We start from the raw sequence: 23,276 nt of genomic DNA, 5'->3' as shown, positions 1-23,276 counted from the left end.
ATTAAAATGACTGTGAAAATCACAAGCACATAAAATTTTGCAACAGAAAGAGTGATAGGTCTACTTATCTTCTAATAAAAGAAGTAATGTCTCTATGTGATCTATATTTTTGAACAAAAGAAAAATGGAAAGAGTTCTAGCCTCAGAAAAATAACTACAATTGAAAGCCATATGATACACTATCTGCACTGTAGTTGCATACTCTATTAGAGTATGGTATCTTGAGATACCTCCCTTGCAGAATGCTAGATGGTAAGGCATTTAGGAATGCCAACATAAAGGTACACCTATACAGAGGAACAGACAAATATTACCAATAGTCAGGAAGATGGCCAGTTGGAAGAATACCAACAAATTGAGTAGAACAAACACATTTTGCTCTACAGATCTTGCTATTATAATCATACTTAAATAAACATTTCTTAATCATGCTCATAGTTTCCTGTTTGGTAACTGAATGGAGCCCAAAGAAAGACTGAGGAACTGAAGTTGTTGTTCTATGAGTTTATTCCAAAGGGAAACATAAAAATCCTCTCTAATCAAGCTAAGGTAGCACTCTTGAATGGCAGAAATGTATACTAACTTTAAGAGACAAGAGTTTCAGCTTCAAGAGATAATTGTCCCAATTTGCCTTGGAGGGCCACCCCTGCAACACCATTCAGAATTCCAGAGATGGAATGTAGAAATGTAAGAAGTATTGAACCAAACAGGACTCCCCTGTTTTATCAATCTGGATACTAGCTCCTTAGTAACTTTGTGCAGTCGGCTTGGCATTAAAAAGTTTAATGGCAGCTGGAATATACTGAGCCTGAGAAGAATAAAAAAAATTACAATGACATTTGTTGCCACTGTAGCCAGTCTTTTAACATGAGTAGCTTGTACTTAATCTCTTGCCAAACTAGTGTCTTAGATAGGGTACCTCCTCAATGTTATTAAATATGCTACTTATGTTATATATGAGATTTTTTGCCAAAGAAACAACCTTGGATTTTTTTAATAGTTAACTAACAGGTTCTCTTCTAAACAATAAGAGACAAAAGCCTTTATCAAAGAAGATAGTCCTGAAGTTGTTCTTGATAGGAGAACTGCATTATCAGCAAACAGTAAAAAGAACTTTAATATTAGTGATAGATAGAAAGTAACAGTCTTGGGTGGAAACAGCAGAAATCATATCATTCATATAGAAGTTAAACAATAAAGGGGCCAGCATGCATCCTTGGCACACTCCTTGTTATAGAGAAAATATATTGGAAAGTTGTCCATCTAAAGCATGGTGAACTTGTGCAATGGGATTAGAATATAGAACCTCAATCACAGCCAAAAGCCTCTTATCAATAGATGTTAATTTTGTTAATTTATGTCACAATTGGGCATGGTGTACAATATAAAAGCCAGCATGCACCTCTGGTACAGTATCAAAAGCCACCTTCAAATCCGTGCTGACACTTGGTTGTATATTTATTGATTAAAAACTGTAATGTCATCTGTAGTTTTTGATTAGCAATCTGATGGCTAGACATTGGGTTCAGCGAGGCTGCTCCTTGGGATACCTATCTGAGTTGAGTTAGGTGCAATACTGCTGTCTCTTCTGTCTCTGTGATTGAAAACATACATCCTGGCCTGATGCAAAAACATAGAGGAGAGAAACCGGTCTGACATTCTGCAATGATCAAATACTTTATGTTATGTCCTGTGAAGGTGCCTCTTGTTGGTAAAGTTTTGGGCTTTGCAATAAAGGGCAAATAATTTTTTTTTGCTTTCCAAGTCATTATCTGCTTGCTTTGCACCCTTCCCTATGTTATTCTTTTGCCTATATAGTAATTAGGGTATTACTGAAATATGTAAACCTAAGGGCCAATAAGAAAAGCATAATAGAGTTGGAACATCATCTCAATAACATACCCTGAAGCAAAACAACACTATCCTAATGTCACCTGGGGAATATTGCATGAAAATTATGAGAGCCTATTTGGAGGACTCTCTGCATTTTCCCTGGGAATCTTGCCAAGAGGAAATAACATTTACAAAAGTAGCAAAGATGGCCTGCTGCTTCAACAATCAAATGCTAGAATTGAGGTACTCTGTGAAGTTTGATCTGCTGCAGGCATTACATGACCTTCCTACCCTCTACAAAGCAAAATATTAGAAGTTACTTCATACGGAAGACAAGAAAGATATAGATTTTGAATAGTCCAGAGTCCAGACCAAGGGGAAAGGATGGGTTAAAAAGCAGATCTGATGGAATGTAATATATTCTCTGCTTTCTTTACTACATCATTATCTTTTATTACGGTGCCTTAAGACAAGTAGGAAAGAATTCACTCTCTCTAGGATTCAAGTATCACATTAAGAGGGCTCTGACCTCCACCTTGAACACACCATTTTGGCAATGGCAGCAAAAATCACTACTTACTGAACTCCAGTTGGACAAGGTGGCTTAAGCAGCCCTAGGAAAAGCTAAGGGCAAACTGACAGAGAACAAGTAAACAGACTAGACATAGTGGAGTTCAGGACTGGCTGTTGATAGGTTCATATGATTGCATGTAGGACATGGTAAATGGGATTCATGCTAAAGCTTGCCAGACGCTGGCTGTTTCCACACATCCTTAAAGGGATGGCCCACTCACTGAACACTGACAGCTTTTCTCCTTCTTTCCATATGTCTCCGATTTCAAAATGGTAGCAGGCTGTTTGGCTTCCGATTTCTTGGTGCCTTCTCTGAGAATGCATTTCCCAAATTCCCTGAAACAGATGACACAGTGACGCAAATCATGGATCTGTATCCATGATGTCCTTGAAAAAGGTAGATGAAACAGGATTAAAAAGCTAGCAGCCCTGTTGGACGAATAATTTTTGAGATATACACTCCGGCAAGGGGCTTCTGTCCCTGGTGATGCTAGAAAGGTGGGGCAGCTGAGCGGTTGCTGATTGTCTTGCGAGATCCGTTGTATCGTACTTGTAACCAACCAAGACATAAGTTAAGAGAGAAGAAATTATTAACTCTTATTTGCTATTGATTCGTTTACCTTCAAGCACGGAACAGGATACTACTGGACTAATTTATTGACTGCAGGAACAACATTAGTGATGCACTAAGCTGTCCACAAAGATGTTTGTATATCTTTAAGAGTGCTGGAAGACAAGCACTTTATGAATTTTTTGGTCCCAGAGTATAGAATATATTTATTTATATAATATTGTATATTTATTGCTAACTTCTTTATTTCCTGGAACATCTGATATAGAATGTATATTTATTATATCTCATTTGTAATATAATGTGTTGCATATTATTCACTTTTGAGCACTTTGCACTTTATAAATGATCAAAATTATCAAAATTCTGTATATATACGAGTCACATTCTGTTAATTGGTAATCCACAGGGGATTTGGGTCCTTCTTGTGTTTGTAAAGGGATATGGACTGCAGACTGTAATACTCTGTTCTGTCTATTGCTATAAGTATGCTCCTACTATGTAACTTCTGCATCTTTTAACATGTCATTTTGAAATGCTTATGCTTTGCTTTGGGCTTGTTTCAGTTCTTTTTCAGATTTCTGCTTATTTTCTGCAATCTGGATGTCCCACTCTATTATTGGATGCCCCATGCTGTTTATTGTATTTTAGTTACCCTATATAATCTGCCTTGGGTACATTGTAGCTAATAACAGTGGTAATAATAATAATTTATGTTGATTGTCAATCACATTGAATACTGTCAGTAGAAAGCTTCAGACAAATTCTTATATAAGTAAATAACTAAATGCACAAACTGTCATGATAGTAATGATCAAAAGCATGCAGACAAAAATACCTGACTGAAATATCAGTATCTATTGTTAATTTTAAAATATATGCCCCACTTTCCTGCAGTGCAATATGTGAAATTCATCCCCCCACTTCTGTGTCAGTATTGTCCCCTTTCTTAAGCATGTTACACTATTGTTACAACAGCAGGAACTACACCCAAAGTTCTATTTCATGTATTTTTTATTAAGCCCAATCAAATTTATTTATTTTCTTCAGAAAAGCTAGACTGCAAATCTTTGTTGCCTGAGCAGTTTGAAATTTTGTGTATATTCTGTGTCAGTAGAAGCAATTTGGTTAGCTGGTGCAACAGTTTTTACTGCAACAATATAGATTTTTAAAGAACATATATTCTTAATTTTAGAGAAGCCAGATTGATTATTGTGACAAATATTCTTGACCTTTTCCTCTGCTGTTTTCTTCTCAGTGGGCATCCTATCCCAAACAGTAGTAAGAGGGGTAGTGGGCCAGGAAATCACATTGCCGTGTACCTACAGTGTTCAAGATGGCACAACTCACATGTGCTGGGGCCGAGGCGCCTGTCCAAATTCTAAATGCAGTAATGAAATTCTCCGTACAAATGGAATGCAAGTGACATCAAGAACTTCAAGCAGGTATCAGCTAAAAGGTCGGGTTAACAGAGGAGATGTATCTCTAACCATTGCAAATCTGAAAGAAGGAGATAAGGGAACATATTGCTGTCGTATTGAAGTCCGTGGGTGGTTTAATGACTTGAAGAAAACCTTGAATCTACAGGTTGACAGAGGTGAGTGGAGTTATTATTGTTCTCTTCTACATTTAACATACAATCTGAAACATTAATTTAGAACTTGTCTGCACTACCAGTTGTCTGTGGATAATTTCTTAGATGAAGCTGATTAAACTGACAAGAAACCTGCAGTATCAATAATGAACACATTTAAATCAAAGTAGGCTGCACATTTTTCACAGCTTAAGTTTAAAGTTAAATTGTTAAAATATAATATAATGTGAAAATGTGTGAGAACTGATGTTCCAAGTTAATATGATGCTTGGATGTTCTGATTGACTGGAGAAGACTAGGCAGGTTTGTCTTCGTGCACTGGCCCAGCCATTTCTCTACTAGGGAGAAAATGACTGCACACTCAGGTGAGTTTATTTTCATCTGGTGCATAGAGAGATGAATATCTTTGAGTGCATAAAGAGATGAATATTGTTGTACATACATCTTTAAGCTTTCCATAGAAATCTATGGAACAACAAATATGAAGCAATAATTTTGGCAAGGTTATTCCCAAGGAATGCAACTGTAAACTGTTGAGAAGGATTCTGGAAAGGTAATGGAAGCATTTTTTTATTTCATCTTTTTTCTATTTGGCACCATACAGTAAGAGTTAAATATTGTAAACATGCCAGAATGGCTGAAAGATATCCAATTGTCTGTCTAATCATCTAAGCTACCTGCTATAGTATGCTGCAGTATATGAATTCCTCCCCAATTTTGGTAATTCTATGTTTGTGTTTTTCATTGTCTTATCTAGAGAATGCACAATATAGAGCCTAACTGAGTTTGTCTCCAAATGGGAAGAGGCTTGTGCAGTTTCCCTGTTGCTGTTGTGGCAGCCAGTACAATGCAGCAGCAATAAGGCCTCCGCCTGGCAGGTTTCCTGCACCAGTTCTTCTGCCCCAGCCAACCACCTGCTCTCATCACCAGGGCTTTAATAGTTTTTTTATATCAGCAATTGAATATAGTTAATCCACTAGAATACTGTAACTATCTGCGTATCAGACTCTCTGCATTCCCAGACTGCATTTTGAAAAAGTCTCTAGCTCCTTTTGTTGTAGATTTACAAGCAAAAAAGGGGCTAGAGACTTCTTGAAAAGATTAAAGCTAGGAATGCAGAGAAGCCAATACACAGTTTGTAATATCATTATTATGATATAATGATATTCATTTGTTAATTTTATCCCCCCCCCAAAGCCCCCAGTGGGAGGACAAGGGAATGCAATCAGGGCAGAAAAATAGCTGCCATATGGGCAGGACCAGGAACATTTGAACTTTCTTACCCAAACGGCAGCAATCCAGATTTCACCACAATGTTTTCCAAAATTTTGCTGCAAAGCAGTTTTGAGAAATACTGAAGAAAAGCCATCCTCAGTTTCCCATTGCAACATGGGTCTACTGGTCAACCTGGTGCTGCTCTCCTTACGATCAGAAACAGATAACAGTATGAAGTGCTTTGCAAACCAACAGTGCTATACAAATACTAAGTATTAGTACTGTGTGGGTTTGCCACTCATTTTGTGGAGAGTAGTTTTTCCATTTCCATTCTCTCTGATATGCCAATTAGTATATATATTGTTTAGCATGAGATGGTATTTTGTTTAATTCAGATCCCCAGCTATGGCTCTGATTTATAATGTTGGTGTTTTTTTTTTTAACAGCAACAACCACAACCTTCCAAACAACTACCACAACCAAATCTCATACCATTCCTATCACAACTACATCTGTTCCACTAATAATAACAATGTCTTCCCCAACAACTCCTCTTTTCTTAACAACTAACCCTCCTTCTTTGGCAGTTCCTACTGTTGCCCCATTATCCACTAAATTTCCACTAATGACTACAGCTTCTGTGAAAGAAGACACTGAGTTTTTGACCAGTGATCCTCCAGCCGTCAACATCAATCTTTCAACAACTAGTCTACAGAGAATGTATGACTATTACTTTCCTACCACAGAATCAGAGATTGCCACTTCTATTGCAGGTATAAAGACTACCCTCCACCCCGCATGGCAGTCATCAGGGTTAGCTGCAATCTTTCCCAAAAATTCACTGCAAACCACATTTGAGAAGTACTGAAGAAAAGCCAGGGAAGCCCTCAGAGATTCATGAATGCACCATGATGCTATGTGGAAGCAAGGACGGGGTGGGGGTGGGGAAAACACTTCCCAACAGCATTGAATCTGGGGCAAATTACCCATGTAGAAACAACCAGAATGAGCTGTGCGCGACAAGGTCTGTGGTTCAAATCTTGCCTCTGTTATGGTGGCCTTAGATATGCCACGCTCTCCCAGCATGGAGATTTATGGGCAGACTTATAATTTCTAATGTTAAAAAAGAATTGAATAATAAGATGCCACTGAGGACATGACAACTAGCCTTTACTGACTGTTAGGTAATGTTCAACGTTCGCTCTGTAATGGGCAAGAAAATAATTTGTGAATCTCAGTGCATCTTATTAAGAGTGAAGGAAAGATAAAGTTTGCTTGCAAATTGCTTCTCAGTACTTTCCTAGTTCCATTTCAAGACTGTATTTATAATGTTCCACCTGCAGAAACACATTGTGCTCATTTCCAAAAGTATGCTTAACTTCCTGATATTGCACTATGGTCTGGTGCCATAATAAAATAATAAAACTAACCATGACCAATAGTTCTTCTTCTTCAACCTACACATATGATAGCAGAGAACTTAATAGTACTAATGAGTCTGGCTGATTCCACATTGTCAGTGCAATTTGTAGAACATTTGCAGTAATAACGGAACATCTACAATGGGGCAAATGATTTTCCCTCCCCATTCCCTTGCTCTTCCCTGTGGGTTTCGAAACAAAATCAGCAGGAAGTATATTACTATTATAAACGATTCCTTTTTTTAAGCTGGCAAAAAGCCCTCTAGAAGTAGAGGTGGCAAGTGACAAGTGCAAGAGGATAGGGTGGGGAAATGGTGCCAAATATGGGTGAGGAGGTTCAGATCCAGAAATCAGCCTTCTCCCATCCACTTGGGGGCTCACCTACTTTGACTTCAATGTTTCTGGAAACATCCGGTTAAAGTACATTCTGGAAACATTGGTGCAAAGGAACTGTGGAGGAGAATGGGAGAAGACTGCTGTGTGAAGAAAACTGCTGTGCTACAACCCACTGCAGTTTAAGAGGTGGTATGAAGAAATTGACTAAACAGTAGTGGGATTTTTAAAAAAATCTTAATTTGGTTTTTATTTGCACAGTGAGGGGGGTTTTCTGTATTTTTTAGTAGTTACATCTCCTCCATCTACACTGCTGACCCACAAGAATACTGAAAACTTTGACAACTGCCCCACATCAGGTAGAATTATCATTACAACTAATAAAGGTAACATATATTTATACTTATAATTCTAACTAGAGATGGGCACAAACCGAAATACGAACCAAAATTAAGCACAAACCAGGTTTGCAAACCAAGGTTCGTCAGACCCCATTTCTGACGAAACACCACAAACTTTTAGGCTGATTCATTTGGTTCATTTTTTGGTTCGTCACTGCAGACAGCCTGGTGCCAATCAATCAGTTTCCTAGGCAACAGGGGATGGACTTCCTGCAGACCTTCTGCTGACCTGGAAGTGAACTTCTGATGTCCTGGAAGTGACCTTCTGCTGACCCAGAAGCGACAAATTTCTGACCCGGAAATGACGTTTTCATGAACCAAACGAACCCGTCCGCAAACCAGGGGCAGGTTCATGAAAGTTCATAGTTCGTGGTTCGTGAAATTTGACGAACCACGAACCACATGGTTTGGGGGTTTTCCCAGTTCGTGCCCATCTCTAATTCTAACTATTCACCTTATTCAAAAAAGTGTTGAATATCTGGGGAATTTATATTAAAATGTAATCCAACAGTTTAAATGTGTCACCTGCAATCTTACATTACTCCTGACAATCTACCATTTCATATTTTCATATTTCATATGAGTTCATCCTCATTGCAGGCCAGCTCTGAGAGTGGAAGGGGAGCAAGGAGGCAAGGTGACAAAAAACTCCAGACAACTATGATGGAGTTAAAATAGGCCACAACTTTACTGATTTACAGCTTGCAGAGCATTGGCGCTGCATAGGGCACTGATCCAAACATTGGCTGACCTGCCTTCCAGCCAATGACCACCACGCCCCCTCAGACCCCTGCTGGGGGGGGAATCATGGGATGACAGTAGTTAGTGGGATACCACATGGGTGTATGCCTCTGTGTGGACCTCCTGCCACCTGGGAGGAAGACATGACAGCCCCCAAGCTGGGGCATGCACTTGCCATGCCCCACTCCCCAGACCCCTTAAAGGTGTCAGACTGTGGCTTGCTAAAAGTTGCAATCCAGACTACCCCTTGCAATGAGACATGAGTCCATCGATTTCAAAAGATTTACTGAAGATAAACAACCATTATAGTCCACAATCCAAGATACAAGGATCTTGGCTGATATTGAAGCGTTGTTACGAATGACAGGTAAAAGCTGAGGTACAGAACAGCAATTTCCTGCAGCCCCCCCCCCCCACAGTTCTCAAAACAATCGGCCTGAGGGTGAGAAAGTGAAAGTTTCTCAAGGTTTGAAAGGCTGTAGTCAAAACATTCCTCTTCTCCCTGTGATCTTCCAGCGAACTGCTTACCACTTGCAAAAGAAGCACTTAAGATACTGACAGGATTAAAATGGAGTCTCTTTGGTTTAAACATACATAAAACATAGTCAGAACCTGACAAAAGGGATCATAATAAAGAAACTGAGCTTACATGCCCTGTTTCCCCCCCAAAACGGATCAGTGCCCAATGCCCACACCATCTGCTCTCTCCAAAGTTGTGACAAAAGGGAGGGATGGGTGTGATGCCGGTTAAGAGCCAAGTGTCGAGGGGAGGGGGCAATAACATTGAGAGACTTCAAAGATTTTATAATAGAAAGCAATTTAAAACCACTAATAATTTTAAGTTATTCGTTTATGGTTTTGAACACTGACCTAGCAGCTTTTAGTTTAGAGATAGAAAATTTGTTTTTAGAGAGTAGAAAGTGATGTGCAGGTACCACTCTGCAGTTGGGCTAAATCAACAACTGCCTGCACACATTCTTTGTCTATGGTAGCTCCATGTTATTGAATGGTCTGCCTGAGGAGGTCAGGAAAGCCACTCTCCTGGCTTTCCACAAATTGAATTATTCAGGAGGGCTTTTTAACTTAGGTAATAGGGCTGTGCCATAAGAAACGGCTTAGATAGATGCTGTGGTAAGGGACAGGGATTGTAGACTATTCTACTGGGTACTATCTGCTAATGTCATTATGGATGTCAGGTTTAATTACTTATGCTTTGTTTCAGAAATGTTTCATCTCTGTGTTTGGATTTATGCTTGTTTTCAGATCTCTGCAACCCATACCCTATTGTATTTGTTAATTAAATGCCCCAGCTGTTGATTATATTGTATTTTTGTTTGTTAAATGTTGATTATATTGATTTACATTGTGTAATCCATCTTGGGTCTCAGCAACAAAAGCAGACTATTAAACTAACAGAAACAAAAAACCAACAATTTTGATGAAGAGGTTTTGCAAAGTTTTAGTGTTCCAAAGAACAGCAAAATGTTTTTCACTTGAGTTGACAGTGAGTCAAAGGAGAAGTACGTGTGTACTATGGGAAGCAATACCTTTCTCAAGCCAATTTCAGCTCTCTTAAAAACTACTTTCTTTCTTCACTCTTAGTACTTCAGTTTACTGAAGGTCTCAGGACAGACTCACATAGCATGCTATTTATTTATGAGAATTATGTGGGGAAATAAATTCTCAATTGTCATGCTTGATTGTTTTTTCAGGTGAGGGTCAAGAAAGTTTGTCCCTGTACCCTCCTTTGTTTTTGTCCAGTTCTCTGGACAGAAACCTGAATTTCTTTTCACCTGGTTCATGAGGGGTGGGGGGCATATGCCTCTTACATTGATATTTTTGTAGAATGTCTGGTTTTGTTCAAAATGACTGACCTCTAATTCTGTTCTTTCATTTCAGAGACAATCACAACTTATCTTGCATCTATAACCAACATATCTCATATAGTTGCTATGCCATCTACTAAGGCTCCCCTGACAACCACACTTACCACCCCAACAACTTCTCTTGCTACAGAAGCTGTTGCAGGTACAAAGACTAACCAGAAATAATATATTCCATTAAGGTGTATGTAGATCAGAGTTACAATTTAAATACTGGAGTGGCTCTTGTAATCATCCTTTCTATATGATAATGATGCAACAACAGAAGGAAGTATTTGGGGAGAGGGCTACTGAATCACATCAGTAAGATGTGGTTTGGACTGGAGTTATTTATAAGTTGGCTCTTAAATGGTAAAGATGCTGGATGGGATCCTGCTTGAACATTGTTATTAGCGACTCTTGCACTCATTTTTAGTAAACACACTAAAATTCTTTAGCTATAAACTAACATAAATACTTTAAATCTGGATCATTGCTTTTAAGGCACAGGTTAAGATGGGAGAGTGCAGCAAGAGTGTGTGGAACCCTATCTGTGCCCACCAGCCTCTGAAATAGCTTCCCTCCAATTGGTTTCTTTTGATAGGGCTCCAGCCTAGAAGCAACAGTCCTGGGGGAAATGACACGGAACAAGCAATTTCAAAGGAGAAAAGCACATAAAAGGGACAGATTAGGTTCTCCCCTCCCACCAGCTCATGCTGCACTTTAAATATCCCCCTATCCTGATCCTTTGTAGAGATTTGACATATACTCAGATCGGGTTATGTAGGGCCAAACTACAAGTGACGAATGCCACAGTTTGGACACTTGTCAGCTTCCCTCAAGTTTTGATGGGAAATGTAGGCAACTTGGCAGAATGTTGGACAAGTGACAGTTGAAAAGTCCATTGGACAGCAGTCAGAGAGCCAAGCTGCAAGACCAGGATGCCTACATTTCCCATCAAAATTTGAGGGAAGCTGACAAGTGTCCAACCTGTGGCATTCGTCACTTGTAGCTTGGCCTGTAGTCATCCCATCGTATTACAGGAGTTACACAGTGGCACTTCTGCCCAATTTGGTGTAGTGGTTTGGTGTAGTGGTTTGGTGTAGTGGTTAAGAGTGCAGGACTCTAATCTGGAGAACCGGGTTTGATTCCTCACTCTTCCACTTGAAGCCAGCTGGGTGACCTTGGGTTAGTCACAGCTTCTAGCTCTCTCAGCCCCACCCACGTCACAGGGTGTTTTGTTGTGGGGATAATAATGGCATACTTTGTAAACCGCTCTGAGTGGGTGTTAAGTCATCCTGAAGGATGGTATATAAATCGAATGCTATTATTATTATTAAATTAGAATGGGAATTTCTGGCTTGTTAACAGACAGAATTGTTATTGGTAAAGGGGTGAAGCACAGATGTGTGCTGGCCTTTTTACTATTTAACTTGTATATTAATAACATAGTTGAGAATTTGTCCAGCCCCTGCATTGTTTCCCCTTCTTTGTGGCAACAAAAAAAATTCTGTTTTGCTTTATGCAGATGATATAGTTTTAATCTCTCAGACCAAAACTGGTCTGTGTAGGTTACTACACCAACTAGGGTATTATTGCATGGAGGAAGCTCTTAATATCATCTTTGAAAATACTAAAGTAATGGTCGTAAAGAAAAGGGCAAAATTGTCCTCCTGGAACATTCTTGGTAACCCAATTCTTTTAAATGTCTTGGTGTTACTTTTAGAGATACCTTAAACTGGAATGCTCATTTGGAAACAGTATTTAGCACTAAGAATGGTAGGGTCTATCCTGTGTTTCTGTTACTCAAAAGGTTGATGTCCTATTGATCCAGTTGTGAAATTTTTTCAGAGCAAGGTCATTCTTCATCTTTTTTTATGGAGTTGAAGTTTGGGGATGGAGATAGTAGCTAGTATAGAAGTAATCCAGAACCATTTTAAGACATATCCTAGCCCTCCCCAGGGGGTCTCCAGCTGCTTTGATGAGAGCAGAATCAGGTTTCCCCTCCCTTAGAGCCCGAGCACATCTGGCCATTATAAAATATTGGGTAAAGAATAAAAATCCTAGACAAGTTTCACTTGCCTGTCAACAATCCTTCATTTTTTTGATGGCCAATAACTCACAGCACTCTGTTTACCTTCATGAGATATTCTTAAGGTACTCTATTCCTGATGATCTTATAGGGTCTCTGGTCACCTATCCCCAACATAGGGATTGGATTTTTAACTCCGATGCATTGATTGATTGCTCCCAAATTCTAAATTCAAAAGCAGCACCGTAGTTTAAATGTATTAAATTTGACCACATCCACTCTCCTTATCTTGTTAACATCTCTAATCATAATCTTAAAGCATCCTTTACTGTATTGTGATTTAAATCCATGCCCTCAGCAATATTGTCTGGACATTATTCTCAAACTTGTATAGCTCAAAGGGTCTGTATCTGTGGATTTCACACATAACAACAACAGCAGCAGCATTTGATTTATATACCGCCCTTCAGGGCAACTTAATGCCCACTCAGAGTGGTTGACAAAGTATGTCATTATTATTCCCACAACAATAATCACCCAGTGAGGTGAGTGGGGCTGAGAGAGCACCTAGAAGCTGTGACTGACCCAACATCACCCAGCTGGCTTCAAGTGAAGGAGTGGAGAATCAAACCTGGATCTTCAGATTAGAGTTCTGCATTCTTAATCACTACACCAAACTGGCTCTCTTTAGAGGATTTACCTCATTTTATCCCTTTTTTGCCCTTTATATTCTGACCCCAGATCTAAGTTTCTGGCAGGATTTTTATTGGTTCTAAGCTTATACATAGATGTGAATAAAATTTCATTTTTGTTTTCTGATGTTGACGTTTACGTTTCATGTAGAGTTTCACTTTTTGCCTTTGCAGCAAAGAAAGAGGGCGTTACCTGAACTTACAGTTAACGTATTGATTTTCTGGTTTTAACTGATGTCTGTTTTAATGGAATTTTCCTCACATTTTGGTAAATCTGTATGGTATATATAATTGTATGTTACCTAATTTTTATCTTATCTAACGGGTTTTTTGTAATTTTGTGATGGCCTACGGCTATACACAATAAACTCTGAACTTGAACTAGTCGTCCCATCCAATTTGTCTTTAAACAAGGTTGCATTGGATTGGGGTCTTTCTGGTGCAACAAACTAATATAGCTTGATGGCAACAAACAGGAAGCAAAATATTTTCTCTAGGCAGGGTTCAGCGTGACCAAACCTAAATACAGAATTTGTTAGCAAAGCATGTTTCCAGAAGTTTACTGAAACATAGTAGCTTATGTCAAAATGACTGCTTCTTTTCACATTTCACATCTCAAATTGGCAGTGTCAGGACTGGAGAAATCAGGTAGTTTCCTTTCCTTCTTCTTTTGAACTTCTTCATTTCCCAAAGGGATTGCAAACACATTTACTTTCAAATCTTCTTTTGCACGTCAGCTTAGAAATGGTAATCAGGGACAGTGTGTTTTGAAGTGTTATTTTTGACAACGATTTTCCATTCTTTATTTGTTCATTTTAATGACAATAGTACCCCCGCCACATGTGCAAACATCTAATCCCTATATAGGTAATAAGTGTGTTGATATGGACAGTGTCCCAGTTTGCAAACATTACACAATTGACAACTTCGAACTGACTTGAATCAACTATGAGGAACAATACCTATCAAAATAGTTAAGATAATCAAGACACCCAGATGCTTACATATTATACCCATCCTTGTTTTTGCTCCTGTCTGCACACAGTACATTTCTTATCCCTGCATGTCCATCCTAAACAGAGTTACACACTTCTATATCAGTGGACTTAGAAGGGCATAGCTGTGCTTTGGACTTCACTATTAATATGCCATTGTAACTCTTTCAGTCCAGTATAAGAAATATTAAATCAATGCAGCCTTGCAAAGGGTTGTGCTGCTTGGCGGGATAAAAGCAGCAGTCTTCACTATAAGTCCAGTGCCTAGTCCTTACATTTTTATTATTTATTATATTTACTAAACATTCATACTGTTTTACATCACAGATATCTGAAAAGTTTACAACAAAATGCAAGAAAAATGCTGTGTACTTTTACAATTATGGAATCTCTGCTTCCATTCTAAGCCTTTATTAACAAAACAATTATTTAACAATCTTAATATCAACTCAATCAACAGAAAATCATATCATCCATTATAACTACATAGATCATTTCAGGAGAGCAATTACATGAGTCCAAAAAAGTATCATACCCAAAGATAAGAAGGTCATAGGCAAAGAGCCCCTTCTAAGAGGAAACCCTCAATCAATTTAACCTGCCACATTTATAGGGTTTCAAAACCATCTCCTTAAAATAGCTATCTGTCTTGCTTCAAAGGAACTCACATTCTTGGCTAACTTATTATCTTATAACTTTAAACACCACACAAAATCATCCATATTTGAAACACCTTAAAATATATAAAAAGAGTTAGTTCATTCTTACTACTTCTTATCTTAATCAAGGTTACGGCAAATTAGTGATTACAAGTTTTTCATACATATGAATATCTTTTGGCCCTAAACCAATATGTCTATTTTTGAGTAATATCACCAGCTTCTATGAAATTAGACATCCCTTCAATTCTCATACACTCTCTGCACCTGGGCTTTAATACATTGTATATAATGATACAACTTAGGTGGCTCTTCTAATCTACTTGAGGCCATACAACTGTGTTACTCCATTGTTTCATGTCCCTCTCCAAGGTTGTTCTCTTCTAGGACTCTAGTAGACTCACTGCATGTCTAGTTTGTGGCTGGGCTAGTCCTGTTTCCCTGTGCAAAGGAATCTTCTATTACTTTCTTGGTCATATCCAGCAACTGGATACGGTCCTATAGGTCTAACTATATCTACGGCATGACCTTCAAGTCTGATTTTGTGAAGTTGCATTTACAAGAAAGCTTTGTTATAGAGAGGAGAGCTCACTCTGACCCTTCTCTGGGTTAAATGATACCCCATTTTAACCTGTGGCTTCTACAAAACTGTCCAAAGATTGTCAATGCCTAAATTGAAACAATCAAATATAAGTACAAATTCCATCAAAATTTTATTACGGAGCCTACTATCTCCATTGAAAGCTCCAGTAAACATACAATAAACAGCCAAGGTCGAGGGAATATCCTGTTTTCCTACTGCTCCTATTTTAATAGTCCAATAAAATTATGAAATATTTCTAGCATTGGTCTGTCCTATATGAAATCATAAAAATTATAACCCTACTTTCTATTACTTTGCTTTTGATTTTTTCACAATACCACAGATCAGCCTTAAAGAAGCTGTAGTGCAGGGTCCCCAACCTTTTTGAACCTGCGGGCACCTTTGAAATTCTGACAAAGTATGGCCAATGCAGCTACAAAATGACTGCTGCAGAGGGCAGAGCCAGTCACAAAATGACTGGTGCAGCTTATCTCCAGTCACACAGTAAAGATTCTTGTGTTGTGGTGTCAGCTGCTGCCAAAACAACCTATTAAAAACTCTGCACAGTTGATCAAATCTCCGAATGCCAATCAGAAGAATTGTTGAACAAAAGCCCTACCTGGCCCTGTCCACTTTCTAAGAATACTTGGCAGGCACCAGGAAAGGTGTCAGTGGGTGCCATGGTGTCAATGGGTACCGTGTTGGTGATGCCTGCTGTAGTGCATGAACGGTTCACCAAAACTGCAATTTTCCTATAACATCTTACAGAGTTGTTGAAAAGCTTCCATATTTTTTCCTTATGTACCAATTCTATTAAGCTATTATAAGGGCTTGTAATTTGTGTTGATATCTCTTTAACTCACAGCAGTGCCTAAGAATGGAATAGAAAGTCTGTGGAAATCAAGTTGGATAATTTCACTGATTCTGCTGTTCTGTGAACTGGGCAATATGGGCCTGAACAGTGTGGTACTATATGAAATGGCCTGATCTTTTAAAATAATCTTATTTGATTACCCTTGCACCCACTATCATGAGTTAGCTGGGGGAATATCAGAGAACATGTTGATTGATATGTGTGTGAAAGAAGCAAAAACTTATTTTTGTGACATAGCATGGGTCTCTATCTGTTTCTTGAAATTTTATTTCTTATTTTACTTTTATCAGGGATAGCACATCCCCAGACAATACTTGCACATGTAAGTACAAAATCTCTGCTTGCACCTGCACAGATGTTGGTCCCAGTCATCGTTATCATATATACATTGTGTTTGATATATTGTTGAAGGCTTTCACGGCCTTCGACAATATATGTCGAAGGTGTTTGCTTACCATTTCATTGTTTACCATTACATGGTGTTTGTTTACCATTTCAAGAAGGCACCTACAAAAGATGTCACTTGCCAGCAGCAGGTGTTACCAGAAGGCTGGTATATAGTTTATGATTAGACTGTACACTAGGGGTGAACTGGTGGAGAGAGAGAGAGAGAGAGAGAGAGCTTGTGTCACATTTGAGATTAGAAAATAGTCCCATAGAGATCTCTTGAGTTCTGAGCTTTCATGTTTAAGAAAAGGAAATTCAGATGTAGTGCTAGGTACAGTGAGGTAGAGCCATAGTGCCCAGCTCAAGTGAAGTGGTCCTTTAGTTCTTTCAGTCCCATCCTCCATGACTAAACTGTGTTTACATGCTTTTCTTTTTTAGAATCACATATACATTCCAATTTCTTGTGCCGTTGTGGTTCTTGTACTACTCTTGATGCTACTGGTATTACTAGTGAAAAGTAAGTATGGAACATAGAATAATTTGTGCTTTTTATGGGAGGAGTCTTTTGGAGTTTTCTATTAATAAATCTGAACTAACCAGTTCCAGTCTACTAATCTAGCTTTAGAACAGCAAGATTATTTTCTCCCACTACAATAACATATTTGACAGTTTGCAGAAGTTTTCCTTGTTACCCCCCTTTTTATATAGGTTTTTTTCAAAAAAAGGTTATATATTCCTTCCTTACAGTGGCAGAGAACAGACGCAATTATATGTGGAGCTAGAGAAGAATCAACCCTGTAACTCAGACATGTGTGTTTAAAACTCACTAATTGTAGCAATGGTTCTTTTACATTTTAATTTTTTTATTTATTTGTGCAAAGCAAAATTTAAAAAGTAGCAATGAGTAGCACTATCCTGCTGTAGTGCATGAAAGGCTCACCAAAACTGCAATTTTCCTATAACATCTTACAGATGTTCCTGTCTTACAGATGATGACTTTCAATCAATTATCGTAGAATAATCCTTCAAAGAACTTTTATAATTTCTAATGTAAATTCAGACTTCTTACAGGATACAGTTTATATGTTCAGCAGAGAGAGAGTCATTAAAGGTACCAGCTTGCACATGGGTGAAATTAACAGCAGCTCGTACACGGGCTTTCTCTGTGGTGCCCCCTGCCCTGTGTAATGGCCTGCCTGAGGAGGTCAGGAGAGCCCACACTCTCCTGGCTTTCCACAAATGAGGCAAAACTGAATTATTCAAAAAAGCTTTTTACTCAGATAGGAGGGCTGTATTGTAGGGAGGGGATCTCAGATGCTTTGCTAATGAGTTAGAGACCATAGACTTCACCACTATGTTGCCTTACATATTATCTGTTGCTTTAAATATGTAGTACTACAGTAGTGCTACATATTTAAAGCAGGACTTTTTTCTGGGAAAAGAGGTGGTGGAACTCTCTGGGATCATTTGTGTGCATGCAAAGCATGCGCATGCTCCCAGGACCATGTGATGACATCACTTCTGGGAAGTGACATCATTGTGCAGGGTGGAGCCACCCCAGGAGCTCTCCCATGATTTGGGCCCGCTCGCTTCCCTGCCCCTTACCTGGCACCAGTGTTTCCTTTAAGAGGTGCAGTGTTGTGAGCCAAAAATCTACTTTGTGAGCAGCAACTTGCAAGTTTTGAGCCTGCCTTCTCCAAAACCAGAATCCATTTGATTAAAAAGACTTTTGAATTAGATTGTTTGAGGCATTGGTATTGGGTGCGATCAATATTTTGATGACACCCACTTATGTATGTGGTTCTCAAAAGCTTATGCCTCAATAAAGTTGGTTAGTCTTAAAGGTACTATTGGACTTTTTACTATTTTGCAACTACAGACTAACATGGCTAACTCCTCTGGATATTAAAGAGTGCATCTGTAATATATGGAATTCACTGCCACATGAAATGGTAACTGCTAGAGGATGTTAGAGACTTAAAAAATGATTCGAGAAATGTGTGGATGAAAAGTATATTCACACTTAACTGGGCTTCTTGTATTGTTTTAAGCATTTTAAAGGGGAAATGAAGCATTTTTTCTTTTAGAATGCTACCACAGCACAGGGAACACAGCTTTGATTAGCAAAAGCAAACTGGACTTGAAGGGCCAGAACTCTTTCCTCTCCCTGCACAACCCCAATCTAAATCAGGGATAAGCAAGGGGAGACCAAGCATAGGCTTGAGACCATAAGAGTTAACTGGGGCAGTATACCACCTGAGCCCAGACCAGGACAACCCAGGCTAGCCTGATCTTAGATCTCAGAAGCTAAGTAGGTGATCCCACCAGGGTTGTTTCACAGAAGCAGACAAAGGCAAACCACATCTCTTGCCTTAAAAACATTTATGTTAACATTTTCATGGTGCAAAAACATGGTGCAAAAACAAGACTTGGAGTATGCAAAATGACTGACCACGGAAATTAAATAAACATCATGCACAGACGGGTTTTTTAAAAAGGCAAATGTAATGCATGTGGAACTATCCACAAAATAAAATTCAATGTCCCTCAATGAAGTTGAAATTTAAACAAGAAATAAAACCCCAATGAATTTTTAAGTGTGCACTTGCAATTTCACTTGGTGCACATATGAGAAATGACTCATTACAAATCTACCAACACAGGTAAAGAGTAAAGGAAGGTATAGTAAAAATGTCACAAACATGCAATTATTTCACCAAAATATAAAGAACACAAGAACACCCAGTAGGAAAGCCTATTTGCTAGTGTACCAGAATTCAAGAAAGTGAATATAGGAAAGGCAAAAAAAAGAAGGGCACAACTGACCTGTTTATTTTTAAGCAAACTAAAAATACATTTTTAAAAGCAGCTCCTCATTCAGGGGCATTTGCTGCATTTAGTAGGGAGAAAATCAGACTGCTCTGAAAGAATTATCTCTCCTCACGTCCCTGGGACTGGCCATTACAGGAAGTTGCACAGTGTTTTACTACAGCTCCCAGAATCCTTATTGCCTACAACTACCATACTGCACAGGTCCAACTATATTGTTAAGCCCTTTATTGCTCATGTGCTACTTTGTGCCACAAAGCTCCAGTCAATTCAGATTGACTGGAAGGGCTCTTTAAATTTTATCCCTCCCCCCTTCATCTGGCTTGCGGGGACTGATTAAAAACAATACGTCCTTTTAAATTGTTAAGTCAATATAGTGGTATCAAAATTAAAAGAGGAGAATTACAGGGGATTTAACATAACTACCAGGGAGAGTTTGAAGGGAGAATATGCAACAGAAGACACAACTTCTTGAACATGCAGGGTGAGGGCTGGTTGAGAGGGAGGGGAGGAGAACACACGATCACGTGATCTCTTTGGAGAACTGCCGGAACAGAGTTCTGGTTCATTCTGGCAGAAAAAAAGCCCTGTCATGTTGGTTTCAATTTCAAACTGTCTTGACTAGATTTTCTGCTTTCAAAACTGATGGAGTTATGGGATATGTTTCAGGTGGATACCCTATTTGAGTCCAGACCAACAAGATTTCCAGGGCATAAGCTTTAGAGAGTCAAACTCCCTTTATATGCTTTATAGAAAATAACCAACAAATATAACTTATATGTTTAACGACCGTTTAGTGAAAATACATATGCAAACAAACATAACTTGCTTTGTCCTCTGAAACACATGAATGATGTCTTATTTAATGAATTATCACTTAAGAAATGGAATTTATTTCTCTTCTAGGAAAAAAGATAAGAAAATATCAGCTCAGCAAAACAAAAAGGTGTGATTTTAATTTACAACCTTTCCAGTTAAGTCCCATTGAGACGCAACTGATTTCATATTCTGTTGTTGTTGTTTTTTTAAAACAAGCCTAGGTTAACTTTTCTGGTTGTATTCATTTGCTTCCCCTTTCCAAATAGTCTTGACTTTCTTTGGACTGTAAGCCCTTGGGCAGTGTTTGCTATGTTTATGTTGTTGTTCTTAATTAGCAAATTTTGCTAATCTGGCTGTAGTCATTCTACTCCTGTGGGTTTTAGATGCTAATTGTGCAGAGAAGGGAATCTGGCATTTTATACCAAAGAAATACTCTGCCACTGGTTATTTTACAAAGGTGCATGATGCAGCATTCAATATTCCCAAAAGCAATATACTGGCACAGTTACTGTACCTACATAGTATTTTCCAGTTCCACTGACTTCAGTGGAGCCAAGCCAAAGTAAATCCAGCTGCTATGCCTTCACCAATTCATATAGTTATCTTATAATCCTCACTTGGCATCAGAACTGGGTAGAAAAAAGTTGAGATGTGCTAAATTAGCTTAGCTAAAGCTAGCAAATTTTCCTATCCTGTCTTTTGAGAAGCACCATGAGTCTCATGCTTAATTCTCCTCAGAATGCCTATTTTCATTACTGTACAAAAGGACATGTGCATATCATTGCAGCTTAAATGAACTGGAAGAACCTGAATTGCTCCTTACTGGAACAGAAGAGGAAAATGGACTCTTTGCTCTGTAGAACATCTCCATTCCTGTTTTCAGCCTTGCTACAATATCTGTAAAAAGGAACATTTCAAAGAAACATTCCGGAATAATGAACCTCTAAATGATACTAGGCAGTATCATTGCTTTCATTGTGCTTCCACCTGCCAGTTAACCTGTCCTTCCCCAGCATCACTACTATTCTACTGGAATGTCTTTTCTGGTTCCATCTTAAACTATAAGATCTCAGGGCAAAAATGAGTTGTATCCAATGGCAACCAGGCAGGTAGCAGAGCTTCAAGAACAGGACTTTCCTAGTAACATATCCCACTGTAGCCCATTACTCCTGCTGAAACACTGCCCCCAGGGTTCACCCCCTACCCCTAGTCTGTGTTGGGTACACAGTTTGCATTGTGATGGGGAAATATCCTTGAGGAAGAACATGACCATAGGATAAATATACATGAAATGTCTATGTTTTGTGTTAAGCAGATTGTAGGCACAAACCCCGCCCCCCTGTCAATAATGGTGGTAGATATGTAAAGAGCAGCATCAGCAGTAGTACAAACATCATTAATCAAAACTGACCTTGATATGCACACATGTGTGCACACACACAGAGATGTTTACTATTTGTATGGGTATTTTTCTGTTTCAGCAATTTCTAATGTTACAAGCTGAAGTCATCATTGTTTACTCAATTTTTCCTTAGATGTTCAGTTCTTTTGACCTAGATCATGCAAATACTGGGCCAGGTAGTCACTTCTAATAACACCAATCATTAAGATCTAGCAACAAAGCCCATTGCATGAAAAAAAATACAACAGGCTCTAGAAAACTGGTGATTCATTGGGCCCCCTCCCAGCAATGCACCTGCACAATGATCAATGTGTAGTCTGCTCTTTGTCCCCTTGGGGCCCTTTTGCTTTGACCTTGGGGGCCACTGCAAAGTGCCTGCTTGCCACTACGAGGGGGCCCGGCAAATCAACGGCCTAAGTGCTCCTCCCCATGCCACCCCTCAGCACCCTCCCACTCAGCCTCCATGCCACTGCAAAGTGCTCACTTGCTGCCAGGAGAGACCCACCAAATCAGTTTTCTAGAGCACAGAACAGGCATTGTTTCTAGTACATAAAATATGTGTATGTGCGTGTGTGTGTGTGTGTGTGTGTGGAGAGAGAGAGAGAGAGGGACGGAGGGGGGGAGAGAGAGAGAGAGAGAGAGAGAGAGAGAGAGAGAGAGAGAGAGAGAGAGAGAGAGAGAGAGAGAGATCTTGCTGAAAAAGCAAAATAATCCTCCCAACTCTTTGGTATCATTCTCCGAGAATCCAAGGTACAAATTCATAATTAAACAATGTAAATTACAAAAATATTCATGAGAAATAGCTACTGTCATGGCCAGTGTCAGGAAATATTATTTTAGAAATGAAAAAAATTGATATTATTGGTGCTTGACAAAATTAATATTCTTGAACAGGTAGTTATTGCTGGACCTAGTGCTTTGAAGGACTTCTCTGAGGCTGTAATTTGTGTGCTGCCTCGAGTCTTCTTTAAGGAGAAATAAGGGGCATGGTTATGGAGAAGTACTAAAATGAGTGACGTCCCTGTAATTCTTTTTAGTATACCCCAATGTGTGTAGTCCTAAACACTTTGCTTTTCTGTAAATCCAATGAAGTCAATGTATTTAGAACCATGTAAGAGTGGCTCTTTAACCTGGATTTAACCTTGGACCTGGATCTTGCTCTGGGATTACACTACTTTTTGTAATTAAACAGATGGAGAAGACGACAGTTATTACTGCCTTTTATCATCTTTAAATCTGAGCCCCCATGCAACCCAAAGAAATAGGAATACAGATGGGCTGTGATCCTTTCTTCCCCATCTGCAACTACAGTAAGTCAGTCTCAGCCACTGTCCCAGTACCAACACATAACTATTGCCTGTGTTGGTACTGGGCATACAACTTTGTTATTGTTAAAGCTTCAGATTTCCAAATGAAAAACGGGAGAAGTCTTGATCAGCGGGAGGGCGGCAGGATGTTGT

At 39.0% G+C, this 23,276-nt stretch overlaps 1 protein-coding gene across 1 annotated transcript in view; it reads left to right on the top strand.

The window, feature by feature from the left end:
• Positions 1 to 21,743, top strand: part of LOC129327609 (T-cell immunoglobulin and mucin domain-containing protein 4-like) — a 46,691-nt gene extending 24,948 nt beyond the window's left edge. Inside the window, exons 7-14 of the mRNA XM_054976365.1 lie at positions 4,236 to 4,574; positions 6,233 to 6,559; positions 7,828 to 7,926; positions 10,582 to 10,710; positions 16,670 to 16,701; positions 17,205 to 17,283; positions 20,502 to 20,541; positions 21,202 to 21,743. Of these exons, the coding sequence (XP_054832340.1) occupies positions 4,236 to 4,574; positions 6,233 to 6,559; positions 7,828 to 7,926; positions 10,582 to 10,710; positions 16,670 to 16,701; positions 17,205 to 17,283; positions 20,502 to 20,541; positions 21,202 to 21,274 (1,118 nt within the window). The 3' untranslated portion in view covers positions 21,275 to 21,743. The remainder of the gene's footprint in view (positions 1 to 4,235; positions 4,575 to 6,232; positions 6,560 to 7,827; positions 7,927 to 10,581; positions 10,711 to 16,669; positions 16,702 to 17,204; positions 17,284 to 20,501; positions 20,542 to 21,201) is intronic.
• The last annotated feature ends 1,533 nt before the right edge of the window (positions 21,744 to 23,276 follow it).

The sequence above is a fragment of the Eublepharis macularius genome, chromosome 4 (genome assembly GCF_028583425.1).
Source record: "Eublepharis macularius isolate TG4126 chromosome 4, MPM_Emac_v1.0, whole genome shotgun sequence".
Lineage (NCBI taxonomy): Eukaryota > Metazoa > Chordata > Lepidosauria > Squamata > Eublepharidae > Eublepharis > Eublepharis macularius.
The sequence above is the reverse complement of the archived record's forward strand: the minus strand, read 5'-3'. Positions and strand labels throughout refer to the sequence as shown.